Source organism: Mobula hypostoma, chromosome 21 (genome assembly GCF_963921235.1).
Source record: "Mobula hypostoma chromosome 21, sMobHyp1.1, whole genome shotgun sequence".
Taxonomy (NCBI): domain Eukaryota; kingdom Metazoa; phylum Chordata; class Chondrichthyes; order Myliobatiformes; family Myliobatidae; genus Mobula; species Mobula hypostoma.
The window spans coordinates 24,996,460-25,015,865 of NC_086117.1; the positions used below are offsets into that span (position 1 = coordinate 24,996,460).

The following is a 19,406-nucleotide window of genomic DNA, read 5'->3' on the forward strand; positions in this document are numbered from 1 at the left end:
CTATTTCCCGGCCCTCTGGAACCATTCCCAAATCTAGTAATTCTTGAAAGATCATTACTACTATTAACAACTCTCCTTACAATCCTACTGTATCTTTACGTCTACAAAGATTCCACACTCTTCATAGAAATAAAGTTGTTTCCCTTTCCTACGCCCAGCCTGTGCTACCTGGTCTCCATAGCGATAAGTGAGCGAGTCATGACCCGGAACAGGAAGTGATTGATAGTCCGCCTTATTTTGTTGGTCAGGTTAAGGCGGGTTTTCACATTTTCTTTACTGAAAGGTTATGCCGGCGGAGGATAAACGATGGGAGACCCTGGAAGCGCTGCGCCAGTCGAAGAAAGGGCGGCTGAGCTACGATACGAGCTGGCTGGAGGAGGGAGACGTGAGTCTGGCGCGTCGGGCTGGTGGGCGAGTGGGTCTGGAGCCTGCGTTGCAAGGTTCAAAACTGCCCGGCCTCAAGCCACCAAGTTCTTCCCTTCTTCCTCCGTCCAGAAACGAGTCGGGGCCCGCCCTTCCTCCTGTCCCCAAAGTCTGGGGCAAGAAAAACAATATAGTTGGAGGTCAGAAATCTTAGTGGCAGAAGTCATGCGGGTTCTTTATCCAGAACTCAGATTTTCTGTGTTTTTTCCTTGATCCCATTTCCCCCTTTTTTGGAAATAATAGAAAAGTGCAGATACTCACAAACTGAATTGAAATATAAACAGATATTGCTGGAAGTACTCAGGATGGCGGGCCTGTGGGGAAAAAATACAGACAATTGTTCAGTTTGGGGACTCTGTTCAGTCTTTAACTAGACATTTCAGCTCTGTTTCTTTCTGCACAGACCTGCCGACCTGCTAAGTGTTTCCAGCACTTTTTTGTTCCATTTCCCTGTACTTGGGTGTCTTCTTCCTATTCCCTTCTGAGCTTCCATAGTTATTTCACCACCACCACCGTTGTACCCATTCCCCAGTTGATTTTACTTTGTCACCTCTCTTTTGGGTTGAGGAACACAGTGGGACTGGCAACATCTATGGAACGAATTAGAAATTTGACTTCCAGGGTCAAGAATGGGCACCTGGTCCGTAAAAGTCTCAATTTAAATTAGATTAGATTCAACTTTATTGTTATTATGCCGAGTACAGATACAAGCCAATGAAATGCAGTTAGCTTCTGACCAGAAATGCAAAGAATAGTGTTATTTATAAAATAACTGTGAATAAAAAGTAAGTGCTACAGCACACAAATATAACAGTACTCAGACAGTACAATACGGATGCAATACTGCTTAGCGCTATGATGTGAGGTTCAGCAGGGTCACAGCCTCAGGGAAGAAGCTCTTCGTGTGCCTGCTGGTGCGGGAGCGGAGGCTCCTGTGGCACCTACCGGATGGGAGGAGAGTAAAAAGTCCATGTTTAGGGTGAGATGCATCCTTGATAATGCTTTTCACCTTGCCAGGCAGCGTTTATGGTAGATGTTCTCAATGGTGGGCAATTGGGTGCCGATAATCCGCTGGGCAGTTTTCACCACACGCTGGAGTGCTTTGCGGTCCGATACAGGACAATTGCCGTACCACACTGAGATGCAGTTGGTGAGTATGCTCTCAATGGTACAGTGGTAAAAGTCTGTCAGTATCCTGGGACAGAGGTGATCTTTCTTGATGCTCTGCAATACTGACTGCCTACTTTCCTCCACAGATGCATCCTGTCTGCTGAATTCCACCATCACTTAAGCATCTACCGTCCCTGTCTCTCTCTCTTTTGAGCTACCTTGCTTTCTTTTAAAACATGATTCTGTTAGGGGGAAATTTCACTTCAGTCAACATAACTTCAACCCATGTGATGTTGTTAACATTTTCTGTTTGCTTCCAACATCAATCACCTCCATATTCTTGAAACAGTTTATTCAGAACCCTTATCTGGCTCCACCTTTATCAGTTCATTGCCTCATTTGTCCACCACCCTTACCTTGTTAATCTATGTTGTTGGGGTGTGGGTGGGGTCCTTAAAAGCCTAAAAGCCTCAATTTCAATATTTGTACTGTTTGAATATGTTTGTGACAGTATCTCAGTAACTCTGAACTACTACTTGTATCACTCACAGACATAAGCTTGTAGAGATTCATGTTATAGTTACAAGATTAAGCACTTAAAACTGAGGTATGTTGGAACTTTTCACAGGGAGTTGTTCATCTTTGGAATATTCTACCCTGGAGGCTGGGTTATTTGGAGCTTTTGCTTTTAGAGGTCAGGAAACTGGCACAGAAAAGGAGATGAGGCCTGGAATATTTTAGGGCACATTTTAGCCACGATAAGTTAGATTGGTTTATTATTGTCGCATGTAGCAAGGTATGGTGAAAAAATTGTCTGTAGATCAATTATCCTATAGATCAATTCATTACCAAAGTACATTGGGGTAGTGCAGGATAAAACAATAACAAAATGCTGAATAAAGTGATACAGTTACAAAGGAAGTAGGCGCAGGTAGGCAATTAAGGTTCAAAGGTCAGACTAAGATAGATTGTAAAGTCGAGTCTGTTGTATTGTACTAGGAAACTCTTCATGAAGGATGCTGTCCTTGGGCCTGATAGTATGTGCTTTCAGGCTTTTGTATCTTCTGCCCAATGGGAAGGTGGAGAAGAGAGAACATCCAGTGTGGAGTCTTTGAATATGCTGGTTGTCTTATTGTGGTAGTGAGAAGAGTAGACAGAATCTATGCAGTGGAGGCTGGTTTCTATGACTTGCTGAGCTTTCTGGTGGTCATGGATGGAGCAATTGCCATATCAATCTGTGATGTGTCCGGATAAGATACTTTATCTTATTGGTCCATTTAGAAATTGGTGAGGGCCAATAGGGGCAGGCCTTTTTTTTATTTGTCTTCAAAGGAACCAGAGGCATTGGTAAGCTGGTGGACTTTTTTGCGTGGTGTGACCGGACCAGGACCGGTGATGTTCACTCCTTGGAACTTGAAGCTCTCAACCGCATATTGAGAAGATTTAGGGGCTGATTGGCCGACAATTGCTCTAATTTTATTGTGTTCTGTGTGATATTGATATCTATAGTACTGTGCCAAAATCTGGGGCAAATGTAAGAAAAATTCTGTAAAGTGATGATGCTTTCAAAAATAATGGGAAGAAAAGTTTCTAGTTATAAAAAAAATTACTATAAAGAGCAGTTGCAGCATAACAACAAATTTCTCTTTGTATGCCAGTGATATTAAACCTGATTCTGATGCTGAGTAAACAATAAAAAAAAATCAAATTAATATTTGGTGCGACCACCCTTTGCCTTTAAAACTCATCAATTCTTTTAGATACACTGGTGTGCAGTTTTTTAAGACAAACAGCTGGTAGGTTGTTCTGTGCATCTTGGAGAACTTGCAGTCTCGTTTGATTTTGTCTCTCCCGGTAATCACAGACAGCCTTGATGATGTTGCGATCAGGGATGTGTGGAGGCCATATCATCTGTTGTAGAACTCCTTGTTCTTTCCGCCTGCTGAAGATGGTTCTTTATGATCTTGGCCGTGTGTTTGGGGTCATTGTCCTGCAGAATGACTTTGGGACTAATCAGTCGTCTCCCTGATGATGTTGCATGATGGATGAGAAACTGCTTGTACTTCTCAGCATTGAGATTTCCATTAATTCTGACCAGATCACCAACTCTATTTGCAGAAACGCAGCCCAAAATCTGCAGGGAACCTCTGCAATGCTTCATTTTGGTTGCAGAAACTCATCCATCTAGCACTTTCCAACTCTTCTATGGACAAGCTGCTTCCTGTTTGAGCCAAAATTTTCAATTTTTGACTCATCTGTCCAGAGTATTTGCTGCTATTGTTCAGCACCCCAGTCCTTCTGTTTTTGTGTGTAGGTGAGCCTCTTTCCTTTGTTTCCACTTGGGGCTGATGGCTTTTTGGTGGCAACTTTTCCATGAAGACCACTTTGACAAGATTTCTCTGGGCTGTAGAGGGTGTACTTGGGTTCCAGTGGTTTCTGTGAGTTCAGAGCTGATAGCAGTGTTGGACTTCCAATTTGGAAGGGACATTAGTTTGATGTATCTCTTGTCCGCTGCACTCAGTTTTGTGGCCGACCACTTGAGTTTCTGGCCCTCAGATTTGCCCGTTTCTTTATGCTTCTTCAGAAGAGTTTGGACAGCACATCTTGAAACTCCTGTCTGCTGTGAAATTTCTGCTTAGGAGAGACCTTGCTGGTGCAGAATGACCAATTTGTGTCAAAAGTGTTGCTATGCTCACTCTTGCCGTGGTGTAAGAATTAATGATTTGAAGGTTAAACTGTGACACATCTGCCCTTCCCTCATCTTTTAGGTTGTCCTTTGCTCAGTTTGATCCCTTCTACACCCGTTTCTGTTTCAGTTAATCATTTAATTTATTATTTTACAGATCTGTTTGTTATCTTTGTTTAATGATGCACTGGGCTATATACCTACAAAGTAATCAGTTTTTTTTAAATTTGAAAAGTGGTCCATTACTTAATATGCTACTTTCACAAAAATACAAATATTTCTCTCAACATTTAATTTTCTGGAAAATGAATGCTTGGAAATGCAGGAGACGAAAAATAAACACCTAAAACAAAATATATCAAGGATGCCTTCTATATACTTGTGTATAGTAAATTAGGATAGCAATGTAGATGTGACAATACAGATGCTGATCTTTTGCAATAAAAAACAAAATGCTGAAGGAACACGTGGTCGGGCAGTATCTATGGAGGCAAAGGGGTAGTCAATGTTTTGGATTGAGACCTGTATCAGAAAATGAATATAATACTTATTAACCAATTCAGTGTAAATGTAAACAGCAAGAAAGTACTTATTTTTGTTGTAATCCTAATAAAGCGGTGTTGTGGGCACAAAGGTGAAGGAGAATCACCTATTTTAAAAGGATTAAGTAGGTTAAGTAAAAATGTCCTAAAGAGCATTATGCATTTGGATAAACATCTCCACTGGAACAAATTATTTCATAGTTTTTAAGTTTTATGTCATTCAGTGTACTGTTTTTCTAGGATATTTTGGAACAATGCCAGTCGACACCCAAGCTTTCAGTAACCTCAGCCTGGATACTGGACCGTTTCTCCCAACCGGAGGCGCAATCTAACATCACGGAGAATTTGACACCTCTGATCCAGGGTCTTGCTGGAAACAGCCAATTGCCAGAGAAGTCTGTTCCTTCTCCAGAGCCACAAACAGAAGACAATAATAATAATAATAATTTGCAGGTTTGTCCCTGTTCATTAGTATTCATTGTTCATTATTTTTGGTAATTAAAGATAAACAGGTACTGTGGTATGGTTCCTTGCTGACATTTTTAAATGTACCAGCCTCTTAAAAATTCAGGGCTTTCTCTTGTCTTGCCACAAGCACTGCATTCTGTGATTTCTTGCCAAGATTTCTTTTTATGTCATTCATTGCCAAGGCATCTGGTCGTCCTGTACTATTTGAATATGCTGGTTGCTTTACTGATGCAGTGACAAATGTAGACTGAATCCATGGAGTGGTGGCTGGTTTCTATGACTTGCTGAGCTGTGTCCACAGTCTTTGCAGTTTCTCGCTGTCACAGACAGACCGATTGCCATGTCAAGCTGTGATGTGTCCAGATACTTTCTAGGGTGCATTGTAGAAAGGGTGCAATGGTAACATAGTAGTTAGTGCTACAGTAATACAGCTTGGAGTGTTGGAGTTTAGAGTTTAGTTCCGGTGAGCTCTGTTATAAAGTTTGTACGTTCTCCCCATGTGCGCTTGGGTTTTCTCCCACAGTCCAGACATGTATTGGTTAGTAGGTTAACTGGTCATTGTAAACTGTCCTGTGACTAGGCCTGGTTTAAACTGATGGGTTGCTGGGTGCAGCTAGGTGGCCTGGAAGGGCCTGTTCCACACTGTATCTCTAAATAATAAATTTAGAAAGTGGACAGGTACATTTGGTTTCTGGAGACCCAGTGGTATTCTTAGAGGGTTTGTGACCTTGGCTCTTACAATATTTGGGCATCATGCACTATTTTAAGCTGCATCTGTTTGGTAACTTGCTGCCTATCCTGAATTATAGCTAGTTACTAGGGTAAGAAAACTATCTCGGATTCTGTTCTGTGGACCCTGAGAGGAAGCATTTGGCCTTGGATCTGAACTCTTCTCTCTCATACTTTCTCTCTGAGGGGATTGAACTTCCAGTCTAAAAAAAAAACTTTCTCTTTCCCTCTGTTAAGTGCTATTTTGGAATAATTGTTTATGCTCATTCTTGTAAGGGCAAAGCAACCAGTTTGGAACACTAGGAACAGTGCTGCCTGATTTCTTTTTAATCTTCACATTCCCTTGCTGGTCTAATGTTTCTGTGGTCAAGTCTTCATATCACACCAAAGCCTTGGTATTCGATCACTCCTCTACATTGTACTTCTATAATGCCAATAAACTGCCTTGTAAACTTAAACAAATATTTTTTTCTAAATTATCTGCACTTTTTAAAAAACCTGTAAATTTTAAAGCAAACTCTTAGTCAAAAATTAATTTGTCCATGAAGCTTAAGATTGTGGTTTGCCTTTTAAAATGCTACTTTTTGTGTAACATTAGGACCACCTTTTAAAATTGCATTTTTTATCCATGTACGACATTGTTCCTTATGCTGACCCTACTCAGCTTCACCTCTTCCACTGCATAAACTTTGAGCCTATCTATAATTCTGATGTATCCTAGCTCAAATCAATTCCATTTCATGAATCACTCCTTTTTGTTGAAGGTTCTGCTCCACAATACCTTATTTTTGAAGTTCTGTCCTTGTTTTCAAATCTTTTATACTTTGACCTACTCTACTCTGTGACCTCTTGCATTCCAAAGATCAATGAGAGCTTCTTGCACGGATGTAATTTTGATTGGCTTATTGTTGGCAGCTGTGCTTTCAGCTGCCTTAGTTTTTACTCTTTGATTCAGTTTCTCTGTCTCTTTAAGCTGCTGCTTGAATTTCCTCTTTATCCAAGTATTTGCCAAGCCGTCATAAAGTCTCACTTTGAAGTGCTGAGTGTCAAATTTTGTTTAATGACATTTCTGTGAATTACCTTGGAATGTTTTAATATGTTAAAGATGCTATATAAAAAGTTCAGTTAGAACAATATGCTCTATCATCATTTAATTTCTCTTTCTATTTTTAGCAGTTGGTGCAGGAATTAACTCCAGAACGTACACTGCTGCTGCTTTCACCAGAAGCCACTGAGATTGAAGGTTATGTTAAAGTGTACGAAGGATTCCATAGATTTAGAGGCCAGGTGAGAAGTGGAAAGTAAAAGTATTGCTTGTGCTTTAAGATGCTGAGTATTTGGATGAGTAGTGCAGCAGGTGGTCTGCCATAACTGGGACTGCTGCTAGGTCATTGAAGCAGTTCATTTCTGGAGTCTTGGGGTACCAATGAATATCAGACCAAAAACATCGAAAGGGGTATAGGTCATTATTGTCTTTGATGTTTTTTGTCTTTTAATAAGATTCTGACTGTTATTCTGCCTCAACTTTCCGATTCCCATTTTTGCTTCTCTAAAAATTCATGAATCTTAACATTTTCCATGACTAGCATTTGCTTGGGGCTATTTTGTCATTCTGGTGGGGTTTGCAGGCAAGAAGTCCTTTGTGTAACAGGTATTGTTTTTGTCTGGGATGCTTAGTGCTGGAAAAATATTTGTGAGATTGAATCCCAGCAGTTCTCTCAGACACTGCATATTGAGCAAAATAATCTTCATTGCACAATGTCTGGTAATGCTATTCTGGGTGCCAGTAATTTGTTGACACGTTCCCCACACCTAGAATTATCTAAATCTATATGTTCAGTTGGAGCAAAGATGAGTTTCAGTAGTTTTGTAAGAGGAAATTAGTATCAAAGGAAGAGCTGTAAGTTAGGTTTTTTTTACTAATTGAACCACAATTGTCTTGGTTCAAATAAAAGCAAAATATAATGGAAGCACTTAATAGGTCTGATGGCACGTGAAAAGACAAACCATTAATGTTTCAGGGTGAGTGTTGAGTGTTAGCAATTTGTTCTTTTATTTCAGATTTCTAGCATTTGATTTTTAAAAAAAAAGATGTCTTACTGTTCTTGGGCCACTGCTGTGATTAATGAAGAGCAGGTGAGCTGCCTCAATAATGATTGCACAGTAGCAATCACATCTATTGTACTGAACTGCTTTGAGAAGTTGGTCATGGCTTGAGTTAACTTCTGCCTGAGAGAGAACCTGGATCCGCGGCAATTTGCCGACTGTTGTAACAGGTCTACAGCAGAAGCGATCTTGCTGACTCTCCTATCTGCTTTGGACCACCTAGATGACAGTAATACCTCGTCAGGCTACTGTTGATTGATTACAGCTTGGCAATCAATGCTATCAGTCCCTTAGTATTAATCAACAAGCTTCGAAACCTGGGCCTCTACCTCTCTGCAATTGATTTTCTTATTGGGAGACTGTAGTCAGTGTGGATTGGTAATAACATCTCCTTCTCACCGACAGACAACACAGGCACAGCTCAAGGATGTGTGTTTAGCCCACTGCTCTGTTCTCTACTCTCACGACTGTGGCTAGGCATAGCTCAAATTACATCTCTAAAATTTGCTGTTGACACTAATGTTGACAGAGTCTCAGATGGTGACAAGGAGGTGTACAGGAGTGAGATCGACTGGATGAATGGTGCCAAAGCAACAACCTCACACTCCATGTCTTTAAACCGAAGAAATTGATGGTTGACTTCAGTGAGGGGAAGTCGGGAAAACACACACCAGTCCTCACTGCGGGGTCAGCAGCAGAAAGGGCAAGAAGCTTCAGGTTGCTGGCTGTCAGCAGTTCTGAGGATATATCCCCAGCCGAACAGATTGATGCATCGCGAAGGAGGCATGCAAGCAGCTCTACTTAATTCGCAGCTGGAGGAGATTTGGTATGTCACCAAAGACTTGTGCAAACTTCTACAGATGTACAGTGGAGAGTGTTCTGACAATGCATCGCAGCCTAGTGCGGAGCCTCCAATGCACAGGATGAAAAGAGGCTGCAGAGGGTTGTAGACTCAGACAGTTCTCTCGTGGGCACAACCTTCCCCGCCATCAAGGACAGCTTCAAGTGGCAGAGCCTCAAGAAGGCAGTGTCTGTCATTAAAGACCCTCACCATGTGGGACGTGCCCACTGCATTGCAGCTATCAGGGAGGAGGTACAGGAGTCTGAGGGCTCACACTCAGTGTTTTTAGTACAGCTTCCACTCTGCCAACAGATTTCTGAATGGTCCATGAACTTTATTTGTCTTTTGCCTATTTATTTTAGTAACTTGCAATAATTTTTATCTTGCAAGTTATTGCAGCAAAACAACAAAATTTCATGACATGTCAATGATAGTAAACCTGATTCTGATTCATAAATTGGCCTCAAATATTCTACTTTTTCAATATTCAAATTTTATAACATTATCTTTAGTATGTCTTCATGATGGCATGAAAACCCATCACAGGGGGTCACTTTGCTCTTTGTGAAGAACTTTAAAAGCGACTGAATAAATGTTTGACAGAATAAAGAATTGCAGTATACTGGGGAATAAAATGAGTAGGATACGTTGGATAGCTGTACCCAAGATCTGCCCAGGTAACCTGTGTTTTGTGATTCCCTTTTTCATCTCTTTATCTCACTGATTGAAGATAGATGCACACTGTTTAAATAGTTTGAATCTGGAATTGGGATTCATCTTGGGAGCTTTTATGATTGGCACCAGTGTGCAATGGTACCCTCTAAAGCCTTCACCCAGGAGCTCAGAAGTGAAATTGGGATTGTGTTTGGTAAACTGCAGCTAGAAGATCACTGCTTTCCTGATGCGTGTTGTGTTTTATGAGAAAATATAGTGTTTAGATTTTAATTCACTGTCAGTCAACAAGTTTTTTTTTGGCGTGTGCGTGCGTGCGCGTCTGTGATGATGTCTTTTTCATGGCTTTTACAAGGCGCGGAGTGAGAGAGAGAGAGACTGTGTGTTCTCACACAGACATTTGCGCAGTATTTTCCCTTTTTATTTTACGATCTCGACACTCAACCTGGCATGGATGGAAAGCGTACTCAGGAGTGGACCTGACAGGTTTTGAACCCGGGAACCTCTGCTCTCGGGCCCGGTGCCGATGTCGTTGCGCCACCAGCCTGCCCCATTCAACAAGTTTCTAATTCATTTGAATTTTGGTCAAACATTGGTTTTTACTTGTTTGATAATTTCAGAGTCTCTTGCATTAAAATAACTCAGGAACATTATAATCAATTACTGAAAAAAAAAATTTTAAGTTGTAAAAGTATAGTCGTCAATTAATGGCTCCCAAAAGATCAATACAAAGGTGAAGCACCACATAGTGGTAAGTATTGGAATGTGTACATGGATCATGTAGAATTCACTCTTGAAAAGAAAATTCTGTAGTCTTCAAATTTGGTTGTCCTAAAGTGCTTTGCCAATATACTTTTGAGTATAGTCATCATTACAATATAAAGGCCATAGTGGTCATTTTGTGTATGATATTCCAGCATAAGCAGCATCTCAATAGTTGACCAGGTGAAATTTTTTTGTTGTTCAACAGAGTTGAGAGTTAAACTTCAGTGAAAACATTTATTGGAGAGTTTACTGCTCTTTCTATAGAATGAATGGGGTTTTGTGTCTGCATGAAGGGGGAAATGTCTCATTTGAAAATAGAATCTCCAACAATAGTGAAGTAAAGTATCAGCCAAACTTCTGTGCTCTAATCTTGAGAATGAGATACAACCCCCACCCTTTGTGCTCAGAGAGCAAGACTGCTGGTTACATACTATGGGAGAAACTGTTCTAATTAATTTTTAGGATCAATATGTGGTTTATTATCATGGTTATGTATCATGAAATTGTTTTGCAGTAGCAGTACATTGCAAAGATGTAAAGTTATTATAAAACATTGAATAAGTAAATTGTGCAAAAAGAAGAATAACAATTTAATGTTCCTAAACTGTGCAGGAATCTGGTGGAGGGGAAGAAGCTGTTTCTGAAAAGTTTGAGTGTGGGTCTTCAGGCTGCTATACCTTGTGGTTGTAATGAGAAGAGGGGCCTCCTGCTAGTGAGGGTCTTTAGTGATGAATGCTCCCTTCTTGAGGCACCACCACTTGAAGGTGTCCTCGATGGTGGGGAGGATGGTGCCTCTGATGCAGTTGGCTGAGTCTACGATCCTCAGTAGCCTCTTGTGATCTTGTGCACTGGAGCCTCTGTACCTACCTGTGATGCAACCAGTCCTAATGCTCTCCGTTGTACATCTATAGAAATTTGCACGAGTCTTTGAGATGAGAAATCTCAAAGCCATAGGGTAGTGCAGCAAGGAAACTGGGACTGACATGCGTCTTTGTCATTGGTACAGGGACTGGCATGCCTCCTTTGTCATTGCATCACTATTGGGCCCAAGATAGGTCCTCTGAGATGTTGATGCCCAGGAGCTTGAAGTTGCTCACCTTTGCACTGCTGACCCCTTAATGAGAACTGGTGTGTATTCTCCAGACTTTCTCTTCCTGAAGTCCACAATCTGTTCGCTGGTCTTGCTAATGTTAAGTGTGAAGTTGATACCATTCAACAAGCTGATCTACCTCACTCCTGTATGCCTCCTCTTTGCTATCTGAAGTTCTACCACCAGCAGTGGTATCATCTGCATATTTGTAATTGATGTTTGAGCTGTCCCTAGCCACATGGTCACGAATGCAAAGAGAATGGAGCGGTGGGCTGATTATCTTCATCATGGATGGGCAATGTGACTGATGTGGTATACATGAACTTTAGCAGGGCCGTTGACAATGTCCTGTGTGGGAGGCTAATCCAGAAAGTTAGAACACATGGAATCCAAGGTTGGCTTGATAATAGAAGGCACGGGGTAGTGGCAGAGGGTTGTTCGTCTGACTGTTAATTCTGTGACCAGTGGTGTACAACAGGGATTGGTGCTGGGACTGTTGTTGACTATTATTATGATTATGAGGACACGCAGTCCCCTTTTATTGTCATTTAGTAATGCATGCATTAAGAAATGATAAAAATATTTTTCCAGAATGATATCACGAAAACACATGACAAACCGACCTAAAAACTAACAAAAACCACATAATTATACATACAGTTACAACAGTGCAAAGCAATACCATAATTTGATAAGAACAGACCATGGCACAGTAAAAATCTCAGAGTCTCTCGAAAGTCCCATCATCTCACGCAGACGGTAAACCTCCAGCGCCGCAAACTTGCCAATGCAGCACCCTGGAAGCATCCGACCACAATCCGACTCTGAGTCCGTCCGAAAAACTTCGAGCCTCCAGCCAGCTCTCCGACCGATGCACCGAGCACCATCTCTACTGAGTGTTTTGACCCCGGCCCCGGCAACAGGTGATACGCAGAGCCGAGGATTTGAGGCCTTCGTCTCCGGAGATTCTCGATCGCACAGTAGCAGCGGCAGCAAAGCAGGCATTTCAGAAATTTCTCCAGATGTTCCTCTGTGCTTCACGGCTGTCCCCCCATCAAATCCGGATTGATGCACGGCCCCTAGTTACACATATCGATATCAATTCGGAACGGCCGCGCGCTCTGCGTCGCGCCGCCATCTTCTCCCGCCTAGACTATCATGTCTTGGGTATGAATGCCTGTGGTCTGATAAATAAGTCTCCTGATGACTCTCAATAAGTAAGCCTGCTTGATAAATTATAAATGACTTGACTGGTGGAATTAGAAGTGGTGCGGATGGTTGCCTTGGGATACCTGAGGGATATAGATCAGCTATATGGTTAGGCGGAGCAGTGGCAGATGAAATTTAATAGAGACAGATGTGAGGTAACACGTTTGACTAATACTGACAGTACATGTGCAGTACACAGCAGGGTCTTTAGAAGCATTGATGTACAGAAGTTTGCTTGCAGGATTGCAAAAGGCTGCAGAGGGTTGTAGTAGACTCGGGTCAGTTCCATCATGGGCACAACCCTCCCTCCCATCGAGGACATTTTCGAGTGGTGTTGCCTCAAGAAGGCAGCGTCCATCATTAAGGGCCCTTACCATCCAACACATGCCCTCTTCTCTTTCCTGCCATCAGAGAGAAGGTACAAGAGCCCGGTCTCGTACTCAAAGTTTTAAGAACAGCTTTTTCCCTTCTACCATCGTAACGTTACCTCATTATTCATCTTTTGCACCATTTATTTATTTTGTAATTTGTCTTCAACAGTACACTTCTGCCACACAACAATGTATTTCACGATATATGTCAGTGATAATAAACCTTATTCTGATTCTAAAGCTGAACTTTATTATGCAAGTCATAGCTGTCTGAAAATGGTGACACAAGTGGATAGAGTAATGAAGAAACTTGCTTTTGAAAGCAGGGTTATTGTGTATAGGAGTTGGGATGTCACTTTGTAGCTGTACAAGACATTGGTTACCACACACTTGGAATATTATGTTCAGTACTGACCACACAATGGAAAGGACATGGTGGAGTTAGGTTTAATGCAGAAGAGATTGATCAAGATGTTGACTGGAATGGAGGACTTTAGTTTCAAGAATACACTGAATAGGCTATGGGATTGTTCTCACTGGCGTATAGGACCCTGAGTGATGATTTCAGAGGTTTATACAATTATGAGCAGCATAGATTCAAAGACTCACACATTTATTATCAAAGAATGTATAAATTGTACACCTTGAAATTTGTCTATTTATAGGCAGCCACAAAGCAAGAAACTCGAATTACCCAATTTAAAAAAAAGACCAAAAACCACTGTGCAGAGAAAGTGGGGGAGGGAACACTTTGTGCAAACGATGGAAGAACCCAATGGCATCCTAAACCATTGAATCTCAGATCCGTTCCTGGAGCAGCCGGAATAGGCCCAAGCCAAACCTCGGTCTCCAGTTTTCGCACCAGTGGGGCAGGAACGCATAGCAACTGGCTTATTTCACAGCCTCTGGAGCCAGGGAGAAAGGAATGAATATTCAGGAGGGAGTAGGTGAAATCAGCCTGATCCTCACCTCTGTATCTGACACTCAGGCTTCTAATCCACCTGTGCTAGCACTTAAGTTATCCAAGCTCTGAGTAGTGCCACATTATGGGACCTGGATCTTGGCGCCCCGATACGCTTGTGCTGCCCAGCCGGAAGCCGTTCTCGATCTCACCAAATCGGCTCGGCACTTGGAGCGATCCAACCTTGCACCTGGGTTAGGTGCACAAGCATCAGAACTCTTCTGCATCTACTCCTCTCCAAATTGCTCACTCCTTCTCTAATAACGATACAAACCTGTCTGTGAATCCGGTGGCTCGAGCACGTTTCACCTCGCAGTGCTCCTGCTTGGCTCATCCCCTGAACCAGCCTTGCCTCCTCACTGCCTGTGGCAATGATTCACCTTAGTTTGCTTCATGAAAGATGCTATAAGTAATATTTTTAGTTGATGCTCCTGCCTTATGATTTACCAGTAAGCTATCGGACATCTTTGGTAGCGCTATCTTAAACCAGAAAGATAGGGAAAATGGTCCTTTCCAAGGGTATGGGAGTCTAAAACTAGAGAGCATAAATTTAAGGTGAGAGGGGAAATATTTAAATTAGATCTGAGGGGCAAATATTTCATTTGCAGGTGATGGGTATATGGAACAAACTGGCAGAGGCAGGTATAGCCACAGTATTTAAAAGGCTTATGCACCGGTACATAAAAAGAAAGGAATAGACACTTGGAGATCAATGCAGGAAAGTGGAAGTAGTATCAATTGGCATTTTGATGGGCATGGATGAAGTGCCAGTTCCCGTGTTTTACGATTCTAAAATTTCATTATTTTCTGGCGATTCCACTTCAAATATTGGCCCAGTGTTCTTCCAGTGAACGATGTTAACGGGTACCTAAAATAAAAAAGAAGGTTCATGGAGTTGGACATCACAGGATTGAGCCTTTCTGCTCACTATATCCGTACCAAATCTTTTGCCCATTTACATTAATTGTATTTGCCCGTATAAGATCAGTGAACTTCTGTACCTTGCCTATTCAAGTGCCTGTATAAACAGCTCTTAATCTGACTCCGTTACTTCCTCTGGTAGTAATATCAACCACTCTGTTTTTTTTTCAAAACTAACTTCTCCTGAAACCCCCTTTAAAACTCCTCTCTGTATACCATCTATTTTTTAAAATTCCTCTACCATAAGAAAAAGATTCTATATACTGTTACATCCTATATACACACAAATCAAGCTCAGGCTATCCAATTTAGGCAATCTGAATTTCTCAAGTTTATAGATTTGGTTTGAAAGCTATACCATGAGTTTACTAACCCCAGCAAGGAAATGGTTCTGTTTTTCCTTTCTCTTTTGTTGTTCTGCTTCAAAATGAATTGACTTTAAACTGCAGTGGAAGCATATTCATGAAGGCATTTGTTCTAATCTGTTTGGTAATTGCTTCACGTTCCTCTAGCTATTAATTCAAATGGTCCCATTTCACTGCAATTCTGAATTGCGTTCCAAATACATCTTGGCTCTTTGGTAACAAATCTGAGCTAATTCTAACAGGCCTCATAAAGTATTTGAACCTTGTAACCTTGCCAGCTCTGAACTAAGAGCTGGAATAATTTATAGTTTTGGCTACCAAACTGATTTCCTCAATTCCACTCCCAAATTCTGTGTGCATTTATTTTCTTATTTTCTACATTTGTTTTGATAAGATGGGTAGTCAATGTGCAAGTACAGCAGGAAAATGTTTGCATTTTTTTCTCCTCCTTTCTGAAGGAAGTCAGACTATCAACAGGCAGAGTTTCTAATATCATAAAATGATACGGGACTTTATTAATTATATTTTGGGCAATACAGAATGACATTGCAAAAGGGAATGCTATTTGGCTTGCTTAGCCTATGCTGGTACTCCAATCTGTCACTAATGCTTCGAGGTTTCTGCACTGGGTATTGTTTAGAATAAATGCCTCACTGAAGTTCTTCCTTTTCTGCCCACCCTCCTTTGTTTCAAAAGTCACCATGATAAATTGCCCCATTGAAATTTTACATGAATGGTTGAAATCAGTTTTTCAAACCTTCCTCGTCTATGTAGCTCAGTAATGCATCATGTGTTGCTCAATTTATGAGGAAAAGGCACCTCTAACCATCTAATCTTTGGTGTCATTGCTTAGTGCATTGAATGGATTGAAACAGGCCAATTAGCCCACTATATTTTGCTGCCATCTGTGCTCCACCTGAACTGGTGTGTAACTAATAAATGAAATCACTTGTTTACAAATGCTTTAATAAAATTATTTAAAAAAAAAAAGGGATTTGGTGCTTTCCTCATGTATATGATGAATAAGCTCTTCAAGGGCTTCCAGCCAGGTAAAGGTATCGATTTTAATGAAGTTTTCAATGACAAACTCTGCCATCTTCATTAGGGATGATGACTAGGCATGTCAAGTCCAGTGGTATATATACTCAACTCCTGTCGTCCGTCCCTCCTGATTGGGTAGTCCTCATCCAGTCAAGTTTCTGCTGTCCCACCTTGTTTACATTCTAATTCCAGTTCTTACTTGGAGCAAGACCTTCCTCTTTGTTAAAATTCTTTTCCTTTCGTTTTATTTCAGTGTATTACTGCATAGGTCAAAGGATAATTATGTACGGTAATTACATTGGTGTCAAATATTTTCATAGGACTAGGTGAGGATCAACCTGAAGGCACTATTAAATGGTGCAAAATTAAATTTTCTTTAAAAAATTGTAATTGCAAATCTTGGTATGTATCCAGCCTTGTATATTGATATTATTTAAAACTGAGATTATATGTGCAGTCCTAATGAACTGATTAACACTTTCTTTTGCAACCAACAGCTCCAAAAACAGACTAATCATCTAATCTGTTTGTGGAATCTTAATATATGAATTCAGCTACTGCCTTTCTTGGGTAACAAAAATGACTTCACTTCAAAAGTAATTTGCTAATGGTGAAGCCCCAAGGATATAATGACATACAGTATTAATGGAATTTCATTTTGTACCTCTTCCTAGACTGAACTGAAGCATCGCCAGGAACTTCAACAGAAAATTGTTCAGGATCTCTCCAAGTCATCTACTGAACAAATGAAGCGATTCGAAGAATCTCTGGAGCTTAAGCAACGTCAGGAATTTGAGGAGATGCGTGATATGATGGAAAAAGGGTAAGAAATTTGAAAGCTTTTGTATGCATCTCTTTGGTCAAATGGCCATACGTCCCTCTCTTCATAACTTTCAATAATTACAGTTGATAAATGAGAATAACCCTAAGGTGGCATGTACTGAGATGTTTACCCTAAACTTCCCTTTGGATTTATTAAACCCTCTCCTGCTAAAGATAAAATGGCAGGTTAGAAATAATTAATTAATTAATTAGAAATAAACTGGTACCTACTTTTTTTTCTCAATGCTCTTTTCAGTAGCCTGATGAGCTCTGAAACAATAGTTTCATTTTGGCCTCATGACACAATATCCAAGATGATTTATATATTTATTTATTGAGATACCGCACAGAATAGGCCCTTCTGATCCTTTGAGATACACTGCCCAGCAATTCCCTGGTTTAATCCTAGCCTAGTCACAGGACAATTTACAATGACATCTTTAAACTGTGGGAGAAAACTACAGCTCCCAGAGGAAACACATGGGTCACGGGAAGAACATACAAACTCCTTATAGTCGCTGGTATTGTAAAGTGTTGTGCTAACCACTACGCTACCATGCCACCCCACATTTGCTATGTTTAACTGAGAGATTATTGCCCTGCCATTGGTGCAGCATTAAACTAGTGGCTTTTCTGGCCCTTGACTGATGTAAATTTTAAAGAAGCATGCAGGTATTTGTCCTAATGTTCTGACCATTTTTCTTAACTCAATATTCTGCATCACAGTAACAAAAATGTATGGTATAGAAAGAAGCTATTTGGCCCTTCTGGTCATCCGTGCTGGGACCAAAAAGTTTTCTTTTGCCTAGTCCTATATCCCAGCTTTGGTTCTGTAATCTTAAAGGATATAGCAGCAAGTATTCGTTTAGGTTCTCTTTTAAACTTTGAGAGGTTCTGCCTACTCCCATTCTTTTGGACAGTGCATTCCCAATCCCACCACTTGTTGGATGGAAGAAAGCTTGCTTCCTGCCATTGTCCTGAAATCTGTGTCCCTTCTAATGTAACAGCTAATGAAAATAGGTCCTCAGTCACACTGTGGATGTCCTGAAAAAGTGTATACATCTCAAACCATCCCTCAAGAAAATAACACCTCCTTTTCTTGAAGAGTCAAAGGCTGCTCTCTCTTGTTAATTAAAGTTCTTCGGCCCTGGCAACTCCCCTGGTAGCTGGTCTGGTACTGTCACATCTTCTGTGTGGGGTGACCAGAAATGTATCCAGTATCTGTGACCACGCTTAGTTTTATGCATTTTGTAATATTCTTTAGCCTGGCCAGTGGGACTTTCCAAATGTCTTAACTGCTAATGTAATCACCTTTTGTGCGTTTCGTATTACTTTTAAGAAACTATAGATGTGCTCTTCTAAGAGACATATCTTCTTTCAAATTGTTTATTATTGCATAACATTTACTATGTATTCCCTTGCCTTGTTTGCCTTCCCCAAATGCATTACCGTACATTTTTGTGTTGCATTGTTTGCCAATTTCTTGCCTACCTCACCAATCCATTGATAACTAATGAAGCCTACAACAACTTCACTGTTAATACTTAGCTAATTTTTATTTCCTTGCCACATTTCTATATTTAAAAGCAAGGGAACTATGAGTTCTATTTATTTTTGTGGACCATTACTCTGGTTTTTATTTCTGCCTAATTATGGATCCCAACTGCTGCTTTCCCATGCATCCTTAGTGCTTTCCTTTTACTAGCCATTCTGCCATATTCGACTTTGCCAGATGCCGTGGTAAAATCAGAGCAATTGGCTTTGCTGTTTCAATCAAATTAATAAAACTCTGAACTCACTTCAAATCCATGCTGTCTATGAATATTCTGTGTCTTGCTAAATGATTTGTATTGTCCTTCAGAATTTTAATTTCGGTACTTTGTTTGCTATTGCCAAGCAGCCTATAATTTGTTAGTCCATTCCTACCTCCCTTTGTAAGTAGCCAGTCATGAACATGTTTCCATTTTTCTGATCTGTATAATCAGTATAATCTGCTGTGTTTGCTGCATTATACAGTGATGATACTATAAAGATGTTTCCTTGGCTGTGAAACAACTTGGGACATTCTGAGATCTTGAAGACCGTCATTTAAATGAAAGCTTGTTTTTTCAGTTGTAACTAAATTGTCTGATACTAGAGGATATGCAGTTAAGATGAGACAGATAAGTTCAACAGAGAGATGTGAAACAAGTTTTCTTTTTACACAGAGTGGTGGGTGCTTGGAATATGCTGCCAGTGGTCGTGGTTGAGACAAATATGATAGATACGTAAGAGACTCTTAGCA

General features: G+C 40.7%; 1 protein-coding gene across 2 annotated transcripts in view; it reads left to right on the plus strand.

The window, feature by feature from the left end:
* The first annotated feature begins 226 nt into the window (after nucleotides 1-226).
* Nucleotides 227-19,406, plus strand: part of gle1 (GLE1 RNA export mediator) — a 52,805-nt gene continuing 33,625 nt past the window's right edge. Inside the window, exons 1-4 of one of the 2 annotated variants that reach the window (XM_063073661.1) lie at nucleotides 227-385; nucleotides 5,002-5,214; nucleotides 7,132-7,245; nucleotides 16,975-17,123. In XM_063073661.1, the coding sequence (XP_062929731.1) occupies nucleotides 287-385; nucleotides 5,002-5,214; nucleotides 7,132-7,245; nucleotides 16,975-17,123 (575 nt within the window). In that variant the 5' untranslated portion in view covers nucleotides 227-286. The remainder of the gene's footprint in view (nucleotides 386-5,001; nucleotides 5,215-7,131; nucleotides 7,246-16,974; nucleotides 17,124-19,406) is intronic. The other variant, XM_063073662.1, reaches the window with a different exon arrangement.